Here is a 21,996-nt window from a genome sequence, read left to right as displayed (position 1 = left end):
ATGCTGAATTTTTTTTAACACTGAAAAAAATATATATTGAAAATTTTATCTTTGAAATAGGAATGTGAATTTTTTTAACATATGAAAATTGCAAACATGTACAAATAATGACACTGAATTTTTTTTTAAATTGAATTCGGATGCATTTTTTATTTAAATTCTGACGGCACATATTTACTTCCATACACTGGGATGACAAATATCTGTCTTGAATGATTCTTGAATAATGACAGATGTGACAAGATAGATATTTTTTGTCTAACATCTTGGTGAGATATTATAATTTTCAAAACACTGAAATAAAAAATAACTTCCACTTCATTTTTATAGATTCTGAAAGAAAAATATCTGGATTTTGTTTGTGAATAATGTAATGTATTAGAAAGTATTTCCAGTAATATTTTCCTTTCATAAGGGTATTCACAAACAAAATCCAGATATTTTTCTTTCAGAATCTATAAAAATGAAGTGGAAGTTATTTTTTATTTCAGTGTTTTGAAAATTAAAATATCTCACCAAGATGTTAGACAAAAAATATCTATCTTGTCACATCTGTCATTATTCAAGAATCATTCAAGACAGATATTTGTCATCCCAGTGTCATTAACTATGTAATATTAATATCAGCTCAAAGCAAAACAGTTAGACCTGCAGAATTATTAGATCCTCCACCTTTATAATGTTCATCCCATAGTGAATTAAAAATGGTTAGAATGTATTTGCTGATACAGAATCTGTTAATCAGTTATTTAGCCATACAAACACCAGCTGGCATCCATCAGTGATCAAGTTTCCAGTTTAAGTCTAAACTCAAATACACATGAAACCATTTTAAAATCACTAATAATGAGAGAATGAGTTGAGCTGTTAACACGCTCAAGATGTGGTGCAATTCTTCACAACCCACTTCTCTTTCAAACGCTTCAATTCTTCCTCTTGTTTCTGTTTTAGCTCCTTTATTTTGATATTTTCTTCATGGTTTTTCTTCAGAGTGTTTAGTTCCTCATTCTGCTTTTCCATCAGAGCTTCAAGTTCTTTTTCATATTTCTGTTTAAAGTCGTTTAACTCTTCAGCTTGTTTTCTGGCCTCCTCTTCATGTTTCCTCTTCATGTCCTCTATTGTTTTGTTGTGATTTCCCTCTAAATCTTTTATTCCTTTCTCCAGTTCCATTTTCTTTTGGTCATATTCCTCTTTTTCCTTCTCAAATTTTTCTTGAAGGTTTTTTAGTTCCTTCTGTTTCTCTTCTTCCTCTTTCTGTCGTTTTTCACACCACTCTTTCCTCTCCTTCTCCCATTCTTCTCGTTTTTCTTCCATCTCTTTTCTGCTCTGTTCCAGTTTTCTGTTGATTTTCTCCTTTTCTTCTGATTCTAACTCTATTTGAGCCTCCAAATCTTTCTGTTTTTTTTCCCACTNGTCCGCGGTAATAAAAGGGTTGGGGACCACTGCTTTACATGACAGATAAATGCATTAATTTTAGATGCAATGAGAAGAAAAACAACAAATCCTGAAGTCTTTGACACCAACACAATTTAAATAAACATCTGGTTTCTAGAACACAGTCAGAAAAACCAGCCATTTCTCTTTTATTTAAACAGTTTGTTAAATTTTAGAAGAAGGAAACATCATTCTCCAGTTTGATTTAAAGTATAAACTTAGCATAAGAAGCACCGCTAATTCCCAACTCTGATCAATCTTTGATACCAGGAACGTTTGTCAGTTTAGGTTGTAAAAATTAATATTTTAACTGAAATGTACACAAAACAAATGTCCAGTTTAGATCAAACAATCCTCCTTATAAAATGCAACAAGATGATGGAGTTTCAGCTTCTCTAACAAGTTTCTCTAGCAGTTCACTGATTTCAATTTCATGATTTTTCTGCAGTTCTTCTTTTTCTGCTTCTGTTTCTTTAAGCCTTAACTCCTGCTCCTGTCTTATTAGTAAATCTTTGACTGTTGTCAGATTTCCTTTCTTCTTAGAAACACAGTTCACTAATTTATGAATTTCTGTCTGATATTTTTTCCTCTTTTCAGCTTCCTTATATGTCGCCAGTGCCTTCAACAGGTCGTATTTCTCATCTTTGTCCTTCATTTGCTCCTCATGTGCTTTCTTCTGATCTTCAAACTTCTTTTTATATTTCTCCTGGAATTCGTTGGACCTGACAGCTTCTTCTCTCGCTTTCTCTTCATATTCCTTTTGAACATTCTCCAGTTTTTCCTCTAAAATCTTACGTTGTTTTTCCTCCTCTTCTCTTCTGGTCTGTTCCTCTTTCTTTCTTTCCTCTTCATATCTTTCATGTTCCTTCTTGTACTGTTCTTCAAGTTCTCTCAGTTTTCTTTGCTCCTCCTGTTTTCTCTTCTCCTCTTCTTCTTTTTGTTTTTCCCACCATTCTCTGCGTTCTTTTTCCCAGGCCTCTTTATCTTTCTCCTTTTCGTTTCTTATCCTTTCCAGCTCTTTGTTGACATTTTTCTTTTCTTCTTTTTCTGACTGAATTTGTTTATCCAGCTTTTCAAGTTGCTCCATTAATTCCTGTTGATAAGTTTTGTCCTCTAATTCTCTTCCCCTCTTCTCCCTCTCTCTCTCTCGGTGCTCTCTCTCTCTCTCTTTAAGTTCTTTATCAATATTTTCTTTCATTTCCTTCAGTTTCCTTTCTGCCTCCTGTTTTAGTTTTTCTTCTTGTTCTTCCATTTTCCTTTTCATTTCTTGCATTTCTTCATCATATTTTCTCCTAAGTTCCTCCCTCATTCTCTCCATCTCTTCTTCTTTCTCCTTCAGGATTTTCTCGGTTTCTTTCTTTATAGCAGCTTCAGCCTCCTGCAGCATCTCGTTGGTGTAGAAACTTCCTCCATTGTTCTTCACCATGGTGTCGATCTTTCTGATTAGATCTCTGACCTGAGATCGATCCTGTTTTTTACGGTTAATAAATACATGGTATCTTCCTCCACAGTCAGAGATCAGCTTCTCAAAGAAATCTTTATCTTTTTCTATGTATTCTTCAATCGTTTGATCATCATTTTCCAGTGTATCTCCATAGGTGAAAAGTATTATGGTGAACTTTTCAGCACCTTTCCCAAAGCCTTGCTTTATTAGTTTTACTGTCTCCTTCTCCTCAGGCGTTAATCTGCCGATCCGTATCACCAGCAGGAAAACATGTGGACCTGGAGCCAAATGGCTCATACATTTCACCATCTCATCATTCACTTCTTCGTGGGTCAAACTGTCATCAAACAAACCAGGAGTGTCGACCACAGCAACATGATGGCCGTCCACCTCACACTCTTCTTTCTGACAACGTTTTGTGACTGATTTGGGGTTGGACTCGGCTTTAAAGGCTTTGCGTCCCAGAATCGTGTTTCCAGATGAGCTCTTTCCACAACCAGTCTTTCCAAGTAGGACAATCCTCAGAGACTTGGAGCTCTGATCTGACTCAGCACCTGTAATATAAAGAAGATTCAGTTACTGCAGCATTGAACTTGTCATTTAGTCAGAAATATGATGCTTTATATCCAGAACTTACTCAGATTCATCTCTGCCTGTTTGAATTTCTTTATTTCAGCCTCTAGTTTGGTGATGTGTTGACCTTGCTGTAAGTTTTTCTTTATTTGCACTTTTAAAAATGTCTCTGATGTGTAAACATCTGGTCTATTCTTGTCAACAATTGTACTTTCTACCCTCTGAATCAGATCTGGGATCTGCCGTCTGTCTCTGATGTTGAGAATAAAATATCTTCCTCCACAGCTCTGAATGAGATCCTGGATGTCTTTGTCTCTGTGTACAAAGTTAACAACAGCTGGGTGTTCAGGATCTAACTCCGTAGTGAAGAGGATGATGGTGAAGTCATTGACTCTGGAGCTGAATGTGTCCTGGATGGTGTGTAACTCTCCCTTGTCTTCATCAGTGAGGGGATCCACAACTAGGACCAGGATGAAGGCGTGGACACCCTCAGGGTCACAGAGGGAGACACACCTGAAGGATTTCTCCATCACTTCCTGCTGAGCTTTTCCACCCAAGGCAGGCAGCTCCACCAGAGAAACCCGACGTCCAAACGCCTCCCCATTGTTTCTGACACACTCTGAAGGAAGATCTGGCCAACCTAGAATGACTTTGGCTGCTGACGTCTTCCCTGCTCCTCTCCTCCCAAACAGAACCAGGTTCAGAGGTTTCATCTGTTGGGATCTACTGGTTTCGTCTCTGAAGGTCAGAAATGCTCCTCTGCTCTCCTCTATGATCGTCTCAATCTGATTCATTAACAGACTACAATCAATAGTATTCATGTTGTAGCATCTTCCCTGAACCAGCCTGATCAGGTCATTGACACAGGAACTTCTTTCAATACCATGTGTGAAGATGATCATTGAATGTCTGAAGGCATCTTGACCAAACAAACTGAAGATGAATTTCAGGGTTTTTTTGTTCTTCTCACTGAAGTCTGAAGGTTTCAGCACCAGCAGCAGAACGTTTGGTCCAGGAGGACAGAGACTCATGCAGCTTTGCATCTCTTCTATGAAAGACTCCACAGTCAGACTGAACATGTCAGGAGTTTTTACGACTGTTACTGGTTTTCCTCTCCACTCTCCACAGGAGGCCACACTGTGTTTGGTTGGGGAACGTCTTTGAATAAATTCTTGTTCTCCAGTGATCAAATTACCAAGTTTTATTTTTTTATCCTCACTTTTCCCCAACATCACGATCCTGACACCAGCTGCTGTCATAAAATAGAGACATACAATTAATCACACATATTTTAAAACTCTGAAAAAAATTATAATGGTCACAGCATTTAATACAAAATATTAGGGCTGAAACGATTCCTCGAGCAATTTGAGTACCTCGATTATTAAAATTCCTCCAGGAAAATTTACCTGCCTCGAAGCTTCGTATGTTTTATTATTTAGCGCACCGTTCCGGCCGGAACATTATTTGCGTTGCTCTCACTTCCACCTCTGAGTTGTTGACGAAAGCTAAGCGTTAGCTGCATAATGTCCAGTTTTCAGGTTCGGCCCGTGGGGATTTTATTGAGTAGTGATAATCCCCGGGTTTTCATCGTTTTCGGGGGACCAATAAACATCCTTAAAATGACCGGAGCGATGCCGGGAGTTCGGCAGCCTTTCTGCTCCGAAGCTGCTGGTTCAGAGCGACAGCGGGAAGAAGGATTTATACAGGTAAGCGGAGAGACTGAACACGGCAGGTGGCTGAGTGTTGATGCTTACATTGTAAGTGCAGCTGTACGGACGAACCGCACAATCATCCCAGTCTGAACAAACGGGAGGCGGAACCATAGACATAAATACGTAGACGCGTCATGGAGCGGGTCGGCCCGTTGCTGCGATACGTAACAGCGTCCGCCATATTGAATGTGGAATATGTGCCAGTAAGCTAATACAAATGGACCGAAAAGAAAATCTGGAATTTTTTTAGTCAATGTTCTGATTATTGTAACAAAATATATCCATAAATGTCTTTATGCAAAATGCTCCCTCTCAATCAATGCTCTTAAAAATGAACTTTCTTTTTTTAAGAGTTGTCTAAAAAAGATGCAGAATTTAAATGCAGTAAAATTGTATGAATTAATGAAAGATTTTTAGTTTGTAGCCCCCTAACATGTCTTACTTTTTAATCCTTCTATTTTATTATTCAATTACCTTTATTTTTATTTTTTCTATTAATTTAGTTTTTTTCTATAATTTTTTTCCTCTGTCTCTTTCTTGAGACTTTGAAATCAATGTGATTTGTTAACATTAGGAGTTGTGATCTAGAATAAAAAAAAATTTAAAAAAAAGGTGAATGGACCGAACTTTTTGAAGTGCCGTTCTACAAAGTATTTTAAGTTAATATCTGCCATTGACACATTTTCTCAATAAATTACTAAAGAGAGCGTTTCTAACTTTTGATGTGATTATTTAATTGTTTTGGGGCATTTCTGAATAAAGAGCAAAATATTTTTATTTGATAGAAATGATTCTGATCATTTTTATATTAACATTGATGAACAGACACAGTTTTACAGTGTTTTATTAAATAATATATTTACATAATTCCATAATTTAATGTACAGTGATTCTTGAGAATAGGGACAAAACAGGTCCTATGGATAAAGCACAAAATTTTAATAAAATATACACAAAATATATTTTTTTCAAATACCTGACTCAACTAACCTGGGTCATGTGAGCACAACAATGTNTTTTCTGCTCTGTTCCAGTTTTCTGTTGATTTTCTCCTTTTCTTCTGATTCTAACTCTATTTGAGCCTCCAAATCTTTCTGTTTTTTTTCCCACTCTTTTTGCTGTCGTTCTTCCTCCTCTTCTCTTTTTTCCTGTTCTTTCTTTCTCTGCTCTTGTTCCTTTTTGATTCTTGTTTCCATTTCCTCAAGTTGTTCGGCTTTCAGTTTTCTCTCTCTCTCTATTTCTGCTCTCTGTTCCTCCAGTTTTCTGTTCATTTGTTGTTTTTCTTCTTCATGTTTTCTCTCCATCTCCTCCTTCATTCTCTCCATCTCTTCTTCTTTCTCCTTCAGGATTCTCTTCATTTCCTTCTTTATAGCAGCTTCAGCCTCCTGCAGCATCTCGTTGGTGTAGAAACTTCCTCCATTGTCCTTCACCATGTCATCGATCTTTCTGATCAGATCACTGACCTGAGATCGATTCTGATCATTATAGTTATTGAACACATGGTATCTTCTTCCACAGTCAGAGATCAGCTTCTTACAGGAATCATCACATTGTGCAATAAATTCACTAATGGACATTTCCTCACGTTCTAGTTTGTCTCCTCCAGTAAAAAGGATGATGGTGAATTTCTCAGAATCTTTACCAAAAACTTTCTTGATGAGATTTAAAGTCTCCTTCTCCTCCTCTGTGAATCTACCAATATGCAAAACCACCAGGAAAACATGAGGACCAGGAGCCAAGAGACTCATACATTTCACCATCTCTTCACCGATTTCTTCATTGGACAAGGTTGAATCAAACAGACCAGGAGTGTCGACCACAGCGACAGGACGACCGTCCACCTCACCGTGAGCTTTCTGACAGTTTTTAGTCACTGACTTTTGAACTGATTTGGACTTAAACTCCCGTTTTCCCAGGATGGTGTTTCCTGATGAGCTCTTCCCACAGCCAGTTTTCCCGACAAGAACAATCCTGAGGCAGTCTGGCTCTGTGAAATCAGAAAACAATTTCATTAATTTACTGGTAATATATTAATGTAATGCTTTTATAATAGGTAAGTGCTAACAAACTGACACCTTTGTTGCATTTTAGGAAACTTATTTATATAGACCACCTGATTAAATCAAACATTTCACAAAATAAGGTTAAATCTTCTGTGTTTAGAAATCTTTTATAATAAACATTATGAAATATGTTGGTAAGGAAAGTATTTATTCTCTGATCAATGGGATTGTCCCTGTTCAAAATCCTTTTTGTTTTGATTTATTCTTATTGAATTAAATAGCATTTAAAGAACAGTTTTGAACTTTATTGTGTTAAAGAATCTTCTGCTGTAGAAACTAATGCTTCAGATAAAGTCAAGAACAGTTTGCATATAAAGCATTTTAAAAACTGGACATCATAAAAGAACTGCACAAAGTAGCAAAAAGGATGAAAGCATCTAGAAAATAGTTTATTTTTAGTCATGAAGTTTTTACCTGTGTCAGGACTTGTTCCTTTAAGCTGCCGAAGTTCAGTCTGTAGCTGCAGTTTTTCCTCCATTTGGCCCCATAATAATGTTTTAGTTGTGTAACTGACCAGTTTCTCTCTGTTTCTCTCCACCGTCTCCATCAGTCCTCTGATCTGCCGTCTGTCTCTGATGTTCAGAACTAAATATCTTCCTCCACAGATCTGGAGGAGATCCTGGATGTCCTTGTTCTCTATAAAGTTACCAACATCNAATTAAAAATCATTGTTATATATTTCCCAACTCCATTGAATTTGTCCTTAGTTTTTTTCAACACCGTCAGACATGAAAAGAAAGTAAAAAAATCAGGCATTATTGGGGGGCACCAGAACTTCTGAGGACCCCATGATGTCGTCTTTTCTCTTCCTTTGCTAACAGGGCTAGTTAGCTCTGGTTAGCTTAAGTTATTCTTTAGTTTTTTCTTCTTCTTTTTCCCTAAGTTGTTTGTCACAACCAGGATGTGTCAACTCCATAACTGACAATTTACAAAACTTTGATAACATTTTGTGAAATAAAAGCTTCATTTTAGTTTACTGTAGAGATTTAATGGACCTGATGAGCTACAATATGGCCTCCTTCAGAATAACGTCATATAAATTGAGGTAGTTTGGCTTTTCGTCAACTCCGTCAGTTTTTGTGACTCTTTCAGTGAAATTGTTGTCAAATCTCACTTAAATGTGCAATTAATTCATTTTAATGTATTTTACATGAATTGCATTACTTCACATGTATCAAGTTTTTCATTTTACTCACTAGTTTGTCACCAACTTCAGTTCTGTGTCAACTCTGTCAGATGGACTTTTTGTTTTTTGTTTTAAATATTTCTTTTGTTTCTTGAGAAGCATTTCAAGAAAGTTTATACAAATGTAGCACCTTCAGCTCGTCGACTAGTAGCCTGTAGCCCGCTGAAGAGTGTAGGACCCTCGTTATCGAACGTTTTAGAAATGTCCTCATATGAGTAGTTTTTCTGCAGTGTACCTTCTGCCCCCATAAGCCAATGCCCTCATGTTAAACTCGTCTGGAGTCGGGGCACCCTAGAGGGATTTCTCATTCATATAACAGCAGTCGTATGCGCACTCAGCTACTGAGAGCCATGCAGCCCATTGTCTCGGGTGGTCTCGGTTACCGCATTCTATCTCAGCTTCATCATCGGGTAACTTGTTCTCAACCAGAAGACTATTTTGTCTTTGACTGTGTGATGATACAAGTCAGATTACCAATTGACTCTGCTCGAGAACGTATTAATCATTCAGTAATAAGGAGTTTGGCTCAGCTTCGAGGCGTCACACGCTGTTCAGTTGCTGGCGACGGAACGTGAAGTTAACTATCAATTCCTCCATGGCAAATCTCGGTACAATCGTTCCAGACTTTTATCGATTAAACAAGACACGAATTCTCGCTTACATCGTCCATTTCAGCAGCTCAAGTCCTCAGCATTTCACTAACCCGTTTCCCAAGAGTTAATCTTTGCAAGGATCCCAGATCATCGCTCTGCTATAAGTTGTCGTGTTTTAACTATAGCCAAACCTCCACCATCTGTCTCATGTCTTCTATCGCCATCATTTAATTTCAGCATACCTGCTCGTTACGATCTGGTCATTTTAACACTATTGCAGATAAGCTGAGTCTCTGCCTGTGACATTTAATGACAACAGTCATAAAATATTCCTGAAGACTTCATGTTTATAACAGGTGTTTTTTTTGTCATATTTATGAAAGTGTCATGTCAGTCTTATGCACACCCCTTCAAATAAAGTGATACTGAGCTTTCTAACTTTCTCCCCACTTCTAGGGAGTTTTAATATATTCTGTTTAGTGATAAAAGTTGGATCACTTTTGTTTCCTCTTTAGTTGAGTAGTGACTCCATTAACTCTTTACTCACCTTCACATGGTAGATGTGTTCCAGGTATTTGAGCACTGAGACCTTTAAAAACAGAACATTACTGTGTCATAAAAGATCAAATAAACATAAATGCTGTCGGAGTAATTCCTGAACTCACCAGCAGATTTAACAGCAGCTGTAATAAAACCTGTTGCTGCTTTTCCTCCCTGGTTCTGATGAGGATCCTCCAAGCTGCTTCTTGCNTTCTTGTTCTTCTCACTGAAGTCTGAAGGTTTCACCACCAGCAGCAGAACGTTTGGTCCAGGAGGACAGAGACTCATGCAGCTTTGCATCTCTTCTATGAAAGACTCCACAGTCAGACTGAACATGTCAGGAGTTTTTACCACTGTTACTGGTTTTCCTCTCCACTCTCCACAGGAGGCCACACTGTGTTTGGTTTTGGAAAGTTTGTGTTGATGAAATTCCTCCTCTCCAGTGATTAAATTACCAAGTTTAGTCTTTTTGTCATCACTTTTTCCTAACATCATGATCCTAAAACCAGATGCTGCAACAAAACAGAAAATTATGTAATAATTATTCACACATTTTCAATTCATCTCAAAGCTCCAGTTAAAATTATAATAACATCATTTATAACAAGAATATTTAAATTTTATGGAGAGACAAAGTTCAACTAATGTACATTATTTCTGGAAAAGTCTCCAAATCTTGCAGTTTATTAGAATCACTGTTGTGTCTGCTGAAAACAGTGGATGGACTCTGAGCTGTTCAGCATCAGAATGAACAGAACTTCAAGTTTAAACTGTGACCTATGTTAAGGAGAATTGTTAATCAATATTATTTTGATGAGACGCTGTTCCAATTAACAACAAATCAAGAATAATCACAGAATGCATTCTGTGATTATTTTATTCAAGAGTCATAGAAAAGAAATGACCGTTGAAACTCTCAGCTGATCTGAGAAGGAAGAAAAAATGAAGTACATCACTTTTAATATTTACCAGTTACAAAAACATGGGACTTTCCATCAGCTTAACAAAGAAAGCACAGCTTTTGCACAGATTCTTCACAGCTTGGGCTGCACCTGTGTCCTTGGATGGAGTGGTTCAGTAGGGTCAGAAGAACAAAGACAACTTCTCACTCAGAAAACTTCTGTTAATTAGGTTCAGTTTCCCCAGTGATCAGCTAAACTTTTATTTTGTCACATCACAGTGAAACTGATCTCACTGCAAATTATAAACTTGTTGCTTCCAACTATACTCAGAACTGAAGGAGCCTTTTGGATGATAGGTCAAACATCTTCATGAAAAAGAGATGAAGTCCAGTTTGTTTTCTACTTACTGATTCAATGTTAACAGTTATTCATTATACAGTCGATCCATGCTGGAGGCATGATGGGTTGAGCTTTCTAACAACTCTCCACACGTTTTTCTGTCTTCTGTTTGGTGATAAACAACAAAAGTTTCAGCAGATTCTTCACACATTAACATGAGAACCATCATAATGAAGAACTGACCACCAAACTCCATGTTTCCTCTTTAGTTGAGTTTTCTTACACATTTATTTTGTTTCCCTTCCACCATTATCTCTTCTGCCTATCTTTGCTCGTCAGCCGGGTTGATGTGGGCTCTTTCTGCAAGATCAGCTGATCTACCATACATGTTTGAATTTTTTATGGGAGCATTTTACATGCATGTAAATTTATTTAGCAGATTATCCTCAGCTGTGAGTGTCGAGAAGTGACTCATTAACTCTTTACTCACCTTCACATGGTAGATGTGTTCCAGGTATTTGAGCACTGAGACCTTTAAAAACACAACATTACTGTATTACAGGGGTACCCAAAGTCAGTCCTCAAGGCCCGGCATCCTGCATGTTTCAGTTCTTTTCCTGGTTTAATACACCTGCATTAAATTATGGACCATTAGAAGGCCTAAGAAGAACATTGACTTGCTGAGGAGATTACTACCACCAGGGAGAGAACTAAAACATACAGGATGTACCCCTGCTATGTTATGAAGGGTAAAATAAACATAAATGATGTCTCAAAGTTTTATCATTAATCTCAGTCTCTGAACTCACCAGCAGATTTAACAGCAGCTGTAATAAAACCTGTTGCTGCTTTTCCTCCCTGGTTCTGATGAAAATCCTCCAAGCTGCTTCCTGCTTCTTCAAACTCTTCATATCTCACATGTTCTCCATCGTTCTCCTTTACAATCTGACCAAACCGACTCAGCAGCTCTGGAAGGTCAGTTTCCTCCATCTTTAAGTGTCTGTATCTGCATTTTCTGATCAGCTCCTTAATTAGAGCCTTGTTTCTAGAATCTTGCAGAAGGTCGTAGCGTGACATCCACCGGGGTTTCTGAATCATTACGAATGAATGATCAAATGATCGATCACTGAAGGCTTTCAGGACTCTGTAGATCCTGTTCTTCTTCTCCTCAGTGAAGTCTTCAGGCTGCAGAACCAGCAGGAACACATGAGGCCCAGGAGCAGAGACCTCAGCACAGTCTGTGATAAACTGAGTCAGGCTGTCTGCAGTGGGAAACTGAAGGTCTGGAGTGTTGATGACAGATATCTTCATGTTTTCCACTTCCTTACTGAGTCTCATACAGGACTGAGCTTCATAGTTAAACCAATCCACTCCCAGTATGAAGTTTCCCACTGAGTTCCTCTGAGACCATCTGCTTCCCAGCAGAACCAGTCTGAGCTCAGACACTGAAATTACAGAAACAGGAAGTTAATCACTGAATTAGGAAAATACTTAGGAGACATTAAAGTAAATGTTTTGTTTTTCCATGCAGTTTAGAAGTTAGTGTTATCTGTGAAGGAAAAATGACGTCAACTACAAACGATGGCAAAAACTTAAAATTTCCTTTTTAACAATACCACTTACTGATCTTAAAAAAACAAAAAAAGACAACACAGGACTTCAATTTTAGATGTTAAATATTTTTTTTTACATTTTATGGAATCGTTTTTCCTTAAACTGCATTTTAATTCTAGATCAACTTTTTTTGCTCTTGTCATCCTCCAAACTCCGACTCAGTAACACACATGCTCTACATTCAAGAACTCCTGAATAAGAACATGTGCATTTAACAATACCAACTACATCCATGAAGAGAACATGATGCTAGTTAACAAAAGATGTGTTGAGAGACAACTGCAGCCCATCATAGAAAAACACCAGAATCTAAACGCGTGTGTGTGTGCGTGCGCATTTGTTTGTAATACGTTGTGGGGACCAATTGCTCCTTGTGGGGACCGAAGCCTGATCCCCTCAAGGGGAAACCCTGTTTTAGGGTCAGGGGTTATAGTTAGGGCTAAGATGTGAATTGAGTTTTGGGTAGGGTTAGGGTTAGGTATGTGATGGTTAGGGTTAGGAAAAGGGTAACGGTCAGGTTTAGGCTGTAGAAATGAATGGAAGTCAATGGAAAGTCCCCACAAAGATAGCCAGACAAACATGTGTGTGTGTGCGTGTACGAAGTATCTAATACCTTGTGGGGACTATCTTCCAGACACATTGTCACGTTGTGGGGACCCCCTGCTCCTTGAGGGGACCGAAGCCTGATCCCCTCAAGGGGAAACGCTGTTTTTGGGTCAGGGATTAGGTTTAGAACTAAGGTTCTACTCCTTTAGTTCCAAGGTGTAGAGCAGTGGTCCCCAAACTTTTTTCTGTGAGGGGCACATAACTCTTCCCTTGTCTGGTGGGGGGCCAGGGTGATATTTTAACAGAAAAAGTTTATCACACCCTGCCGGATATTGTTGACAGGGGGGGGGGGGGGTTGTTGTTGAAACTGTTGAGGGAGGAGGGAGGGGGGGTTGTTTTGCGTTTCATTTTTTACCCAGAAAGCACATGGGGAAAAAACCGTGAGTGAAGCGGTCACTGGGACTGACTAGTATATATCCCCTTGAGGTTCAGTAACTTTAACATCTGAGGAATTCATGTGTTAACATAAAGGCTCATTTTGAAGTATAAGCTGCTATTTGCTTCGAGGAATTCGACCTGGAATGCGGCGTTCATAACAGACATGTGTTCATCTGCTCCACCGCTAGCAAACAACCAAACTGATTAAATAACATTAAAGTCAAGCAGTTCCCTAAAAGTCCAACAGATGGCAGCAATGCGCCATGCAAAACAAAACACCCACAGTTTACAGGACACACTTCCTGCTAAAGAGCCCCCTGGTGGTTGAAGAAAAATCCACATATAAACCGGAAAATACGATATATGAAAAATAATTTTTGATGCTCTCTGGTATTGTTCAGGGGACCAAATGTGGAGGCCGACCGAATCCGTAGTTTGGGGAACCCTGGTGTAGAACTAATAACTAATTGAGTTTTGGTTCGGGCAATGTTTCTCAAACTTTTTCAGGCCAAGGACCATTTAACCCATTTAACGAACCTGAAATCGCCCTACAATGACTCAACTTAATATATGATGCAATCTGAAATTAAAATGTTAGTCTCTTAACTCATGTATTGTTTTATTCGTTCATCCTAATGAGAAGAATGGTGCTGTTTGGTAAATGTGACAAAACCATGAGCGGGTCTGCTCAGGCATTTTGAGTTATTTACAGACTCTGAAAGCTTTCTAATGATGACTAGAACCAGGAAGATGGACACCACCCAGTTGTACACTCCTTTATTTTTAATTGGTTTCGAACATGATAGAAGTGTAGAATCACAAACAAAAACAAGGAATGCAAAGGACACATATTTTTGTACCACAATGATCTTAACATGCTTGAAAAGGAGTAGGAAGAAGTAAGAACTTATGAACTCCTACCCAATAAACTCATACAATATTTTAAGATGGACTCTCATTATTAAATCAAATAAAAAATAAAAAAGACATAGGTTAATTTTCCATTTTATTTGGGTTTCCATGTCTAAATATATACATCCATTCCACACACTGATGTGCGTTAGCCTCAATTTACACATTAGTGCAAACTCTCACCCATATTTCTATATAATCCAAATATTAGTTAACTTATTTTTATATTTCTTATATTTGTTTTCTGATTCAGAAGTTGTATGTTTCATAAATTCCCTAAAAAATGTGTTTTTCTTTTTACATGCATTTTATATTCCTTCTGTAATCCACGGCTCATTTTTTTGTCTGCTTTTATTCTTATTTTCCTTAACTGGGCAGTTCCAATCATATAGTAATTTTAAATATTCTTAAAAATTGTTCATATGCTGAATTCACATCATTTATTCTATAAATCTCCAATCATATGTCATCAAATCGGCTTTTCGTGCCTTCAAAGACTCTTCTGACTGAACCCGTCTGCACTGTGATCTGATGTTTTGATCAGTTTTTTTGCAGTTACAGTCAGACTGCGAACAATTATGTGACTGATCAATTATGTCATTTATTAATATTCCACTAGTTATACTATTTTCAAGAACATTTGTAAAAATATTATCAGTGAAGGTTGTACAGTAATGCAACTGGGCCTGGTGAGTTTAGACTTTACATGGTGTTATTCTTCTGTCATTCTGTGTTTATTTGGAGTTAGAAGACCAATGTTCAAACCCCCACAGATAAATGCAATTTTTGATTAACTTTTATACATTTTTCTTCCATCCAGTTATTGAATATTTCTATATTTGATCCAGGAGTTTCTATAAATATAACTCACAAAGACTGTTATGGATAATGTGTTTGAATTTGTGACTATAGAAATACTTGTGGAAAAAAAGAAGAATCCTGATAATCCGTAGCAAGCTTTTCCATTTCTTTGCGCATCAGCTGTGCTTGTTGCCATGGTAATGTTTGTGTATCTGGCTAATTATTGCCATCACTGATGCAGACCGCATTCCTGGTGCCCTTCAACTGTCACTGGGTAATTATGGGGCACTCGAGCGGGGATGGGTGATCAACGTATCATAACGAAGAAAAGCGATGTGCTTCTTTGACGTCTGTTTTTAAGTCCTGCGTCACTTCCGCCCTCCTCTTCCTTGCAGCGTTAGTTGCAGGCTGGTTTTAATGTCCTGCAGCTCTCCTGTCAGCTCGTCCAGTCTGGTGTTTGTAGTGTCCATAATGATTTTAACAAAGCCTTTGAACTTGTTCTGTTGTTGTTGAAGCAACTCTGTGTACATTTCCTTCTGCTGGCTCAGAAACTCTTTCACTTGAGTAAGCGATACAAACTCCTCATCCGGTCTCGTATCAGTCTTGGATCCTTTTGGAGGCATTATTTCACTTGTTTTTTATCAAAAGCTTCTCCTCACAGTGATAGTGAAAGTAGAAGACGTTTCTCAGCTGAAACATGATGCCAGGGTTCTTGCTGAGTTGATTTCACTGCTGGTGCCATTTCCCTCCATATCTGTGTCCAGTATTAAACTACTGTTGGTAGTTTATAAATCACTGAGCAGTTAAAGATCTGCTGCTGTTGTATCAACCTTCCAGACCTCTCAGGTCTTCTGGTTCTGGTTCTGGTTCTGGTTCTGGTCCAGGTGCATTGAAACATTCAGCTTCAATGCACCACAAATCTGGAACATAATTGTGGTGCATTTATTTCCAGAAAACTGAAAAACAGCTGAAACACTGAGTGCCTTTAAATCTGGACTTAAAAACCAGCAGTTTGGATTTCCTTTGGAAACATAATTATGAAACATTAATCAATAGTCTGATGTGCAAAATGTAATGTTGACTGTGTTTCTATGACTTTGTATTCTTGTGTTTTTATGATGTAAAGCGATTTGAAATGCCTTGTTGCTGAAAGGAGCAATACAAATAAAATTTGACTGAAATGTGATTATTTGATACAGGCAGTCATTAATTTGGCTCCTGTATTATTTATGGCTGAGAGCCTTACTGTTAAATATTATTTTACTGATTGCAGGTTTTTCAGTCCATTTGGCTGAACAGCTGCTGTATTTTGCCTGCAAGTGTTTTGCATGTTTTATGTCTAAATTAGGTGAATTTATTGCCAGATCATTTTTTTTCATTTTGCCAGATCACAAAGTATCATTTATACCTAAAGCGAAAAATTAACAGCTAATCCAGGTCGTCGGCCCTCATGGGTGATCAGAGTATCCGTAAAGTAATGATTACTCCACGTCTAAAATAATAATAAACTAGACAGGGCAAAAAAATGACACATCAGGAAAAATTGGCACATGTACAACATTCAGATAATAGACAAAGACATGAGTCAGCAAAGGCAGTGACATCAGGGAAATGTATCTGTAGCCATCAGATGTGTGTGCAAAGCCATGCAAACAGTTTCTGATGAGGTGCTATTATCTGAGGGAAGTCTGCCCTAACGTCTCCCAGTGCCTCTCTGTTCATTCTGATAATCCAGATTAATGCCGGACTGGTAACTTCTCCAAGATGGATTCCAACCCACTGGTAAACTCCAGTACCTGCCGCCAGACTGCAAATCTAGGCAAGAATCGCATCCAGTCTGCGGCTCTGGATATTGTCTGAGTGTCCACCAGAGCAATTTTATTTTATTTTTGTAACGAAAAATAACAATTTCTACATGCATCGTCAAATATACAATATTGTAAAAACAAATCACAACTTTACAATGAAATTGTGTATTTTTATTATTATAATGACATAGAAATAATTACTTAAAAAATGTTTAAATAAGCTCCACTTGGGGTGGGGGTCCTTAGTGGCTTAGTAACTATGCGGCTGATTAGTTTGCTTTTGCCTTTGGCTGGCCCTGGGTCTCCATATGTAAGTTTGAAATCATAAATATGAGAAGCAAAACTCACTGTCAGGTGGTAAAAATTCAAAGCTGCTGCTTCTTTTTAAAGGCTGCACATCTGTCAAGACAAAAAGAGAAACCCATTAATGAGATCAATATATTCCTGTAAAACCTTTCAGATTTGAACCTGATTAAAAGAAAAAAGTGTGTGTGTGTGTGTGTGTGTGTGTGTGTGTGTGTGTGTGCGTGTGTGTGTGTGTGTGCGTGTGTGTGTGTGTGTGTGTGTGGTGAATAAAAAGTAACCTGTAGTAAGTAATAAGTCTGGTTCACACGACATAACTTTGTATTTTCTGTCTTGTTTTAAAATTGTATTGTGTGTCTATTTTGTTAAGTGAGGGGACTGCAGATTAGATTGGCTTTTGCTGGTAATACGGATCAAACGGTTCGGGTTGGGTTTGTGTTTGAGCTGTACACTGTGCATATTTAAACAAAGCTTATATTTATTATATATCTCCGTACAGTTCCCAGTGTCTGCTGTCCGTCTCCAGGTGTCTCCAAATGGCTCAACCTGAGCCAAACTTCTGCTTTGGATTGTAATGCTAACTCAGATCATCTCAGGTTGGTAAAGTTAGCAGGTCTCGGCCCGGTCATGTTTGGGAGGTGGTGGAAAAAAAGATTTATGTCATGGATAGAAAACCAACAAATCTGCTGCAACAGCATCATGGTTGCTGATAATAATCCAACAGCATCTATATTTCAGTTGACATATTTATATGATTTTATTTCAATAACATATAAAAAGTTAAAAGTTACAGCAGTCTTCCTCTACATTGAGACCCTTCCCTCCCCCCACCACAGACGGCATCATGTCAGGGTGTCTGTGGTGCTGCAGGCCTGCCAAGCTTGGCTCCAGTCGTTTGTCAGCTGAACTCGTTCCAACACAGCAGCGACTGCCTGCTGCATCACAGACCAACAGCAGACAGAGGCCTGGATGCTCAGTTCATTTATTTCAAACCACATTGAAACAGAAATGTTATGTTGACCATCTGAGGAGACGGACGAGGGTCTGCAGATGATCCAGGAAAACAATCCACTGATCTTAGTTTTTATCATTGAAGCTTCTAAATCCCTTTTCATTTCAACTGTAGAAATGGTATTAATACCTGAATGATTAAGCTTTAAGTAAGAAACCATATCAAACATTGTGAGTTAACAGTCATATTAAAGTTGCAGCCTCCATTACTGCATGTGAATTTAAAGCTGAATATGATCCCTGCAGTTGGCTACAAGCAGAGACCAGGCTGCATGAGCCAAATGTCTCACAGGATAAATATAGCAGGCTTGTAATATTATCCAGAGTTGGTCCTTAGGCCAGACCAGTAACAGCCTCCTACCTTGTGATAGGATGAGAGCAAACAAACTGAGAACTCTGACGTCTCCCAGTCAAATAAGAAAATGGCAATAAATGGGCAATCTCCCTCCCAAAATGGCTGACAGAGGGCCAAACAGTCCTGATAAAGACCCCCAGAAGGCAACAGTCCCATCCAACTATCAGTCAGTAACCTGTCTCTCCACAACATTGAAGCTCCTGCCAGCAATCATAGCAGCTAAGCTTAGCAGACACACAGATCACATGACAGAGGCTCAGAAAACTGTTGGTAAAAACAGCAGAGGAGCCAAACTCCAGCTGCTGTGTGACAGAACAGTCACCTGAAAAGCCAGACAACACAACCTGTGCACTGCCTGGACAGGTTACAGGAAAGCCTTTGAGTCAATGCCACACATTTCTGTTCTGATTTTCATGCCGTTTTGGCCGTTCACAGCCTCTGTATTTGATTTAACTCCTCCTAGAGATTTTGTTTGATCAGGTTCAAACTTGGTCAGATTGTTCATAAGGCTTGTCCGAATCAAAGATATCAAAGCAGTGAGTTTTTGTGCATGCTGAAGGGGCGTTGCCAGGGGTCAAAGTTCGCCTACTCGCCATAAAACACGAAACTCATATCTTCTACATAAAAACTCACTGAGATACCAAACTTTCAGTGATTGATCATCATCGGGTCCCCTACAATACCCAATGGTCAAATGATGACATCACTTAAGCCACGCCCCCTGAGAACAGGGAGTGTCATGTTTTACTGTGAAGGGTCTCTGTCTGACCCCTTTGACCTAATCAACATGATACTGTGTCCAGATACAGAAGACATGTTGGTATGATGTGGTTTCCAGCACCTACTGGTTTTGGTACAGCAGGTGGGTGTGGCGAAGTGACCTGTACCGCCGTGTCCATACGTTTGGCTCTACGTTCCACAGATTCTATCTGAGCTACATCAAACTCACTGTGATCAATCCTTATGCACCCCACGACAGGAATCCACAACAACCTCTGGTGGGCGTGGCTTAATTCGTCTACAGTGCCCTTTAAAAAACTTTAAATAATCAGCCCCAAGCCATGCTTTAACCCAGAATTATGAAACTTGGTACACATGTGTATATCGTCAGGACCTACAGAAAAGTCTCTTGGAGCCATGGCCAAAACCCAACAGGAAGTCAGCCATTTTGGATCAAAGCCGCCATCGTGTTTTGTTTTGTTTTTTATGCAAAAACATCCAAATTAGGGGTGCACCAATATATCAGACAGCCGATTTATTGGTGCCGATTTCCTTAGTTTTGGGAGATCTGTGATTGGCTGATTTTTACATGTGAAGCCAATCTTAACTACCAAAGTTATCAATCTCAACAAAGGTCTAAAAATCAACCACTGTGCTTTTCTTTTCTCCCGTGAGAGAAGTTTGACTGACAAACCGACCGACCAGGTCATGTCTGCACATTTACAGTTAACAACAGTCACCCCACTGTTTCCAATTCACCAACTTTCATGATATATTGAGCAACATTTCAGACAAGAACATGGCATCGGCCAAAATTGTAATTGATAAGTTAGGCTTTTTAAAAGATTGGTAATCTGCAGCCGACCAGAAAAGTTCAATCAGTGCAGCCCTAAACCAAACGTGTCATGGAAGCATCAAACAGAACACTGAACAGAACCAGATTCACAAAATAACAATAGAGAAACAAACCTAGCAGAAATGCACCCATTTCATCACAAAAAGCTTGCTGCCTTTAGAAAATGCTACTCACCTGAAGGAGATCTCGCCATGACGTTAGTGAGCAGGAAGTTTCAGAGATTCCACTTATTCTGATTCTAAATCATCTGCAAAATATAAAAAAACTGTACAATTACAGGTTTAATTTTATTTAAAAATGACTCCAACAAACTCTAGGAAATGTGAATGTTCTGTACTTCCTGGTCTGATAGTAGTGTTGTTGTCAGGTCACATTTCAGTGATAAACTAATTTTTTAGGAGTAAAAATGTCATCTGAATGTTAGACAAATCAAACTGCAAAATGACACAAAGGCTCAACTACGAAGTTGGTGTCCAATTGCAGCTTGCAATTCGGAAAATGGCTAAAGGGCGATTCCACCTAATTTTTCACTCTCTTCAGCATCTTTAATCTCGTTGTAGTTAAAAAAAACATCTAGAATCTTCCAACCTGGACTGAATTATTCTCAGCTAATAGCAGAATACTTAAAATCATGTTTGTGATTTGTGAAATCTTTATTTGATTTGTCAAACTTCAATAAAAGCCAATTTCAGCAATTTTTATGCTTTTGGATCACATTACAGCTGCTCTAATTCCAAAACTACAAGACCTAGACTCTTAAAACCTGGATTGGATTATTCTCTCAACAAACAGCAGAATAACAGAAGCTACACTGTTAATGGACTAAATCTGCAAAATGTTAATTAATATTTAATAACTTAAAATCTTTTTCTACTCTTTATAAACATCTAACTAAAGTGTTCCTAAAAACCTTGTTAATATAACTTCACTAGTGTAATGAATTATTATTTGTAGTCAAATTCAAGTTTTAGTTTTGACATTTAACCCTTTAAGCAATTAATATATTAAGTGTTTTAAGATAAATAACTAGTAGCTGAAGAACAGTGAGAGGACGTGGATGTAAAATCAGGATGGAGGTTTGTTCCTCCACTGGGTTATTTTGTGCATCAGCTCAGGGCAGCAGGTCGTTGCTCCTGCAGCTAAAGAGGGAAAAGCTGAACAGATTGTAGGGGAAACGTTATTATGTGATGATTTGGTTGTATAATGAAAATCCACCTGCTGCCTAGAAAATGCAACTTAAATCACCAAGAAAGATGTATTGATTTTAACTCAGAAATTAAAGTTCATGAAGTTGATATAACAAAAGACAAGTTGTCTAAACATCTTTTAAGATCATTAATCTTAAATTGTGCGTTTTAACTTAATGCTGTAATTTAAGCCAAATAATATCACAATAAACAAGAAAAAACTGCCCTCACCAAGTCAAAAGGATCCACGATTAGTTATAAAAATAGACCTTATTTGAGAATGTTTTATTTTAGCTGTAAAAACGACACAGTAATAATAATGTAGGTTATTTAGTTTTTATAAATTTTAATAAAATATTGTTACATGAACATCGGCATGTTGTTCACGCTGCAATGCATTCTGGGTAAATGACGCCAAACGGTCCAACTGTCTGGCTCCTCCAGCCAAAACAGTGATGGAAACGTTATTAAGCCTTTTTAAGTGAACCGGAGCGTGTTGAAATCTATCGGAACACAGAAATAACAAGAGATGATGAAGATGAGGAGGACAGAGTTGGCCGTAGCAGCTGGTGTTTTGCTGCCGCCTTCAGCTTTGTAGACGAAACGATGAATGACACGTACCTCTGGTCGGACTGTGTGGTCCAGTAAGTTCTTCT

At 38.3% G+C, this 21,996-nt stretch overlaps 1 protein-coding gene across 1 annotated transcript; it reads right to left on the bottom strand.

Annotated features, from left to right (window-relative positions):
• Positions 1-454: 454 nt before the first annotated feature.
• LOC103132141 (uncharacterized) lies at positions 455-21,027 on the bottom strand. Its single transcript, XM_016667172.1, has 9 exons — positions 20,328-21,027; positions 17,257-17,307; positions 11,599-12,234; positions 11,280-11,321; positions 9,776-10,060; positions 6,752-6,850; positions 3,516-4,703; positions 1,807-3,432; positions 455-1,445 (listed from the first exon to the last, which is right to left on the bottom strand). Exons 1-9 carry the CDS (start codon positions 20,344-20,346, stop codon positions 877-879), a joined length of 4,515 nt encoding a protein of 1,504 aa, XP_016522658.1. The 5' UTR covers positions 20,347-21,027; the 3' UTR covers positions 455-876.
• Positions 21,028-21,996: the final 969 nt, after the last annotated feature.

Source organism: Poecilia formosa, unplaced genomic scaffold (genome assembly GCF_000485575.1).
Source record: "Poecilia formosa unplaced genomic scaffold, Poecilia_formosa-5.1.2 Scaffold933, whole genome shotgun sequence".
Taxonomy (NCBI): Eukaryota; Metazoa; Chordata; class Actinopteri; order Cyprinodontiformes; family Poeciliidae; genus Poecilia; species Poecilia formosa.
This window is presented reverse-complemented; position numbering and strand designations above follow the sequence as displayed.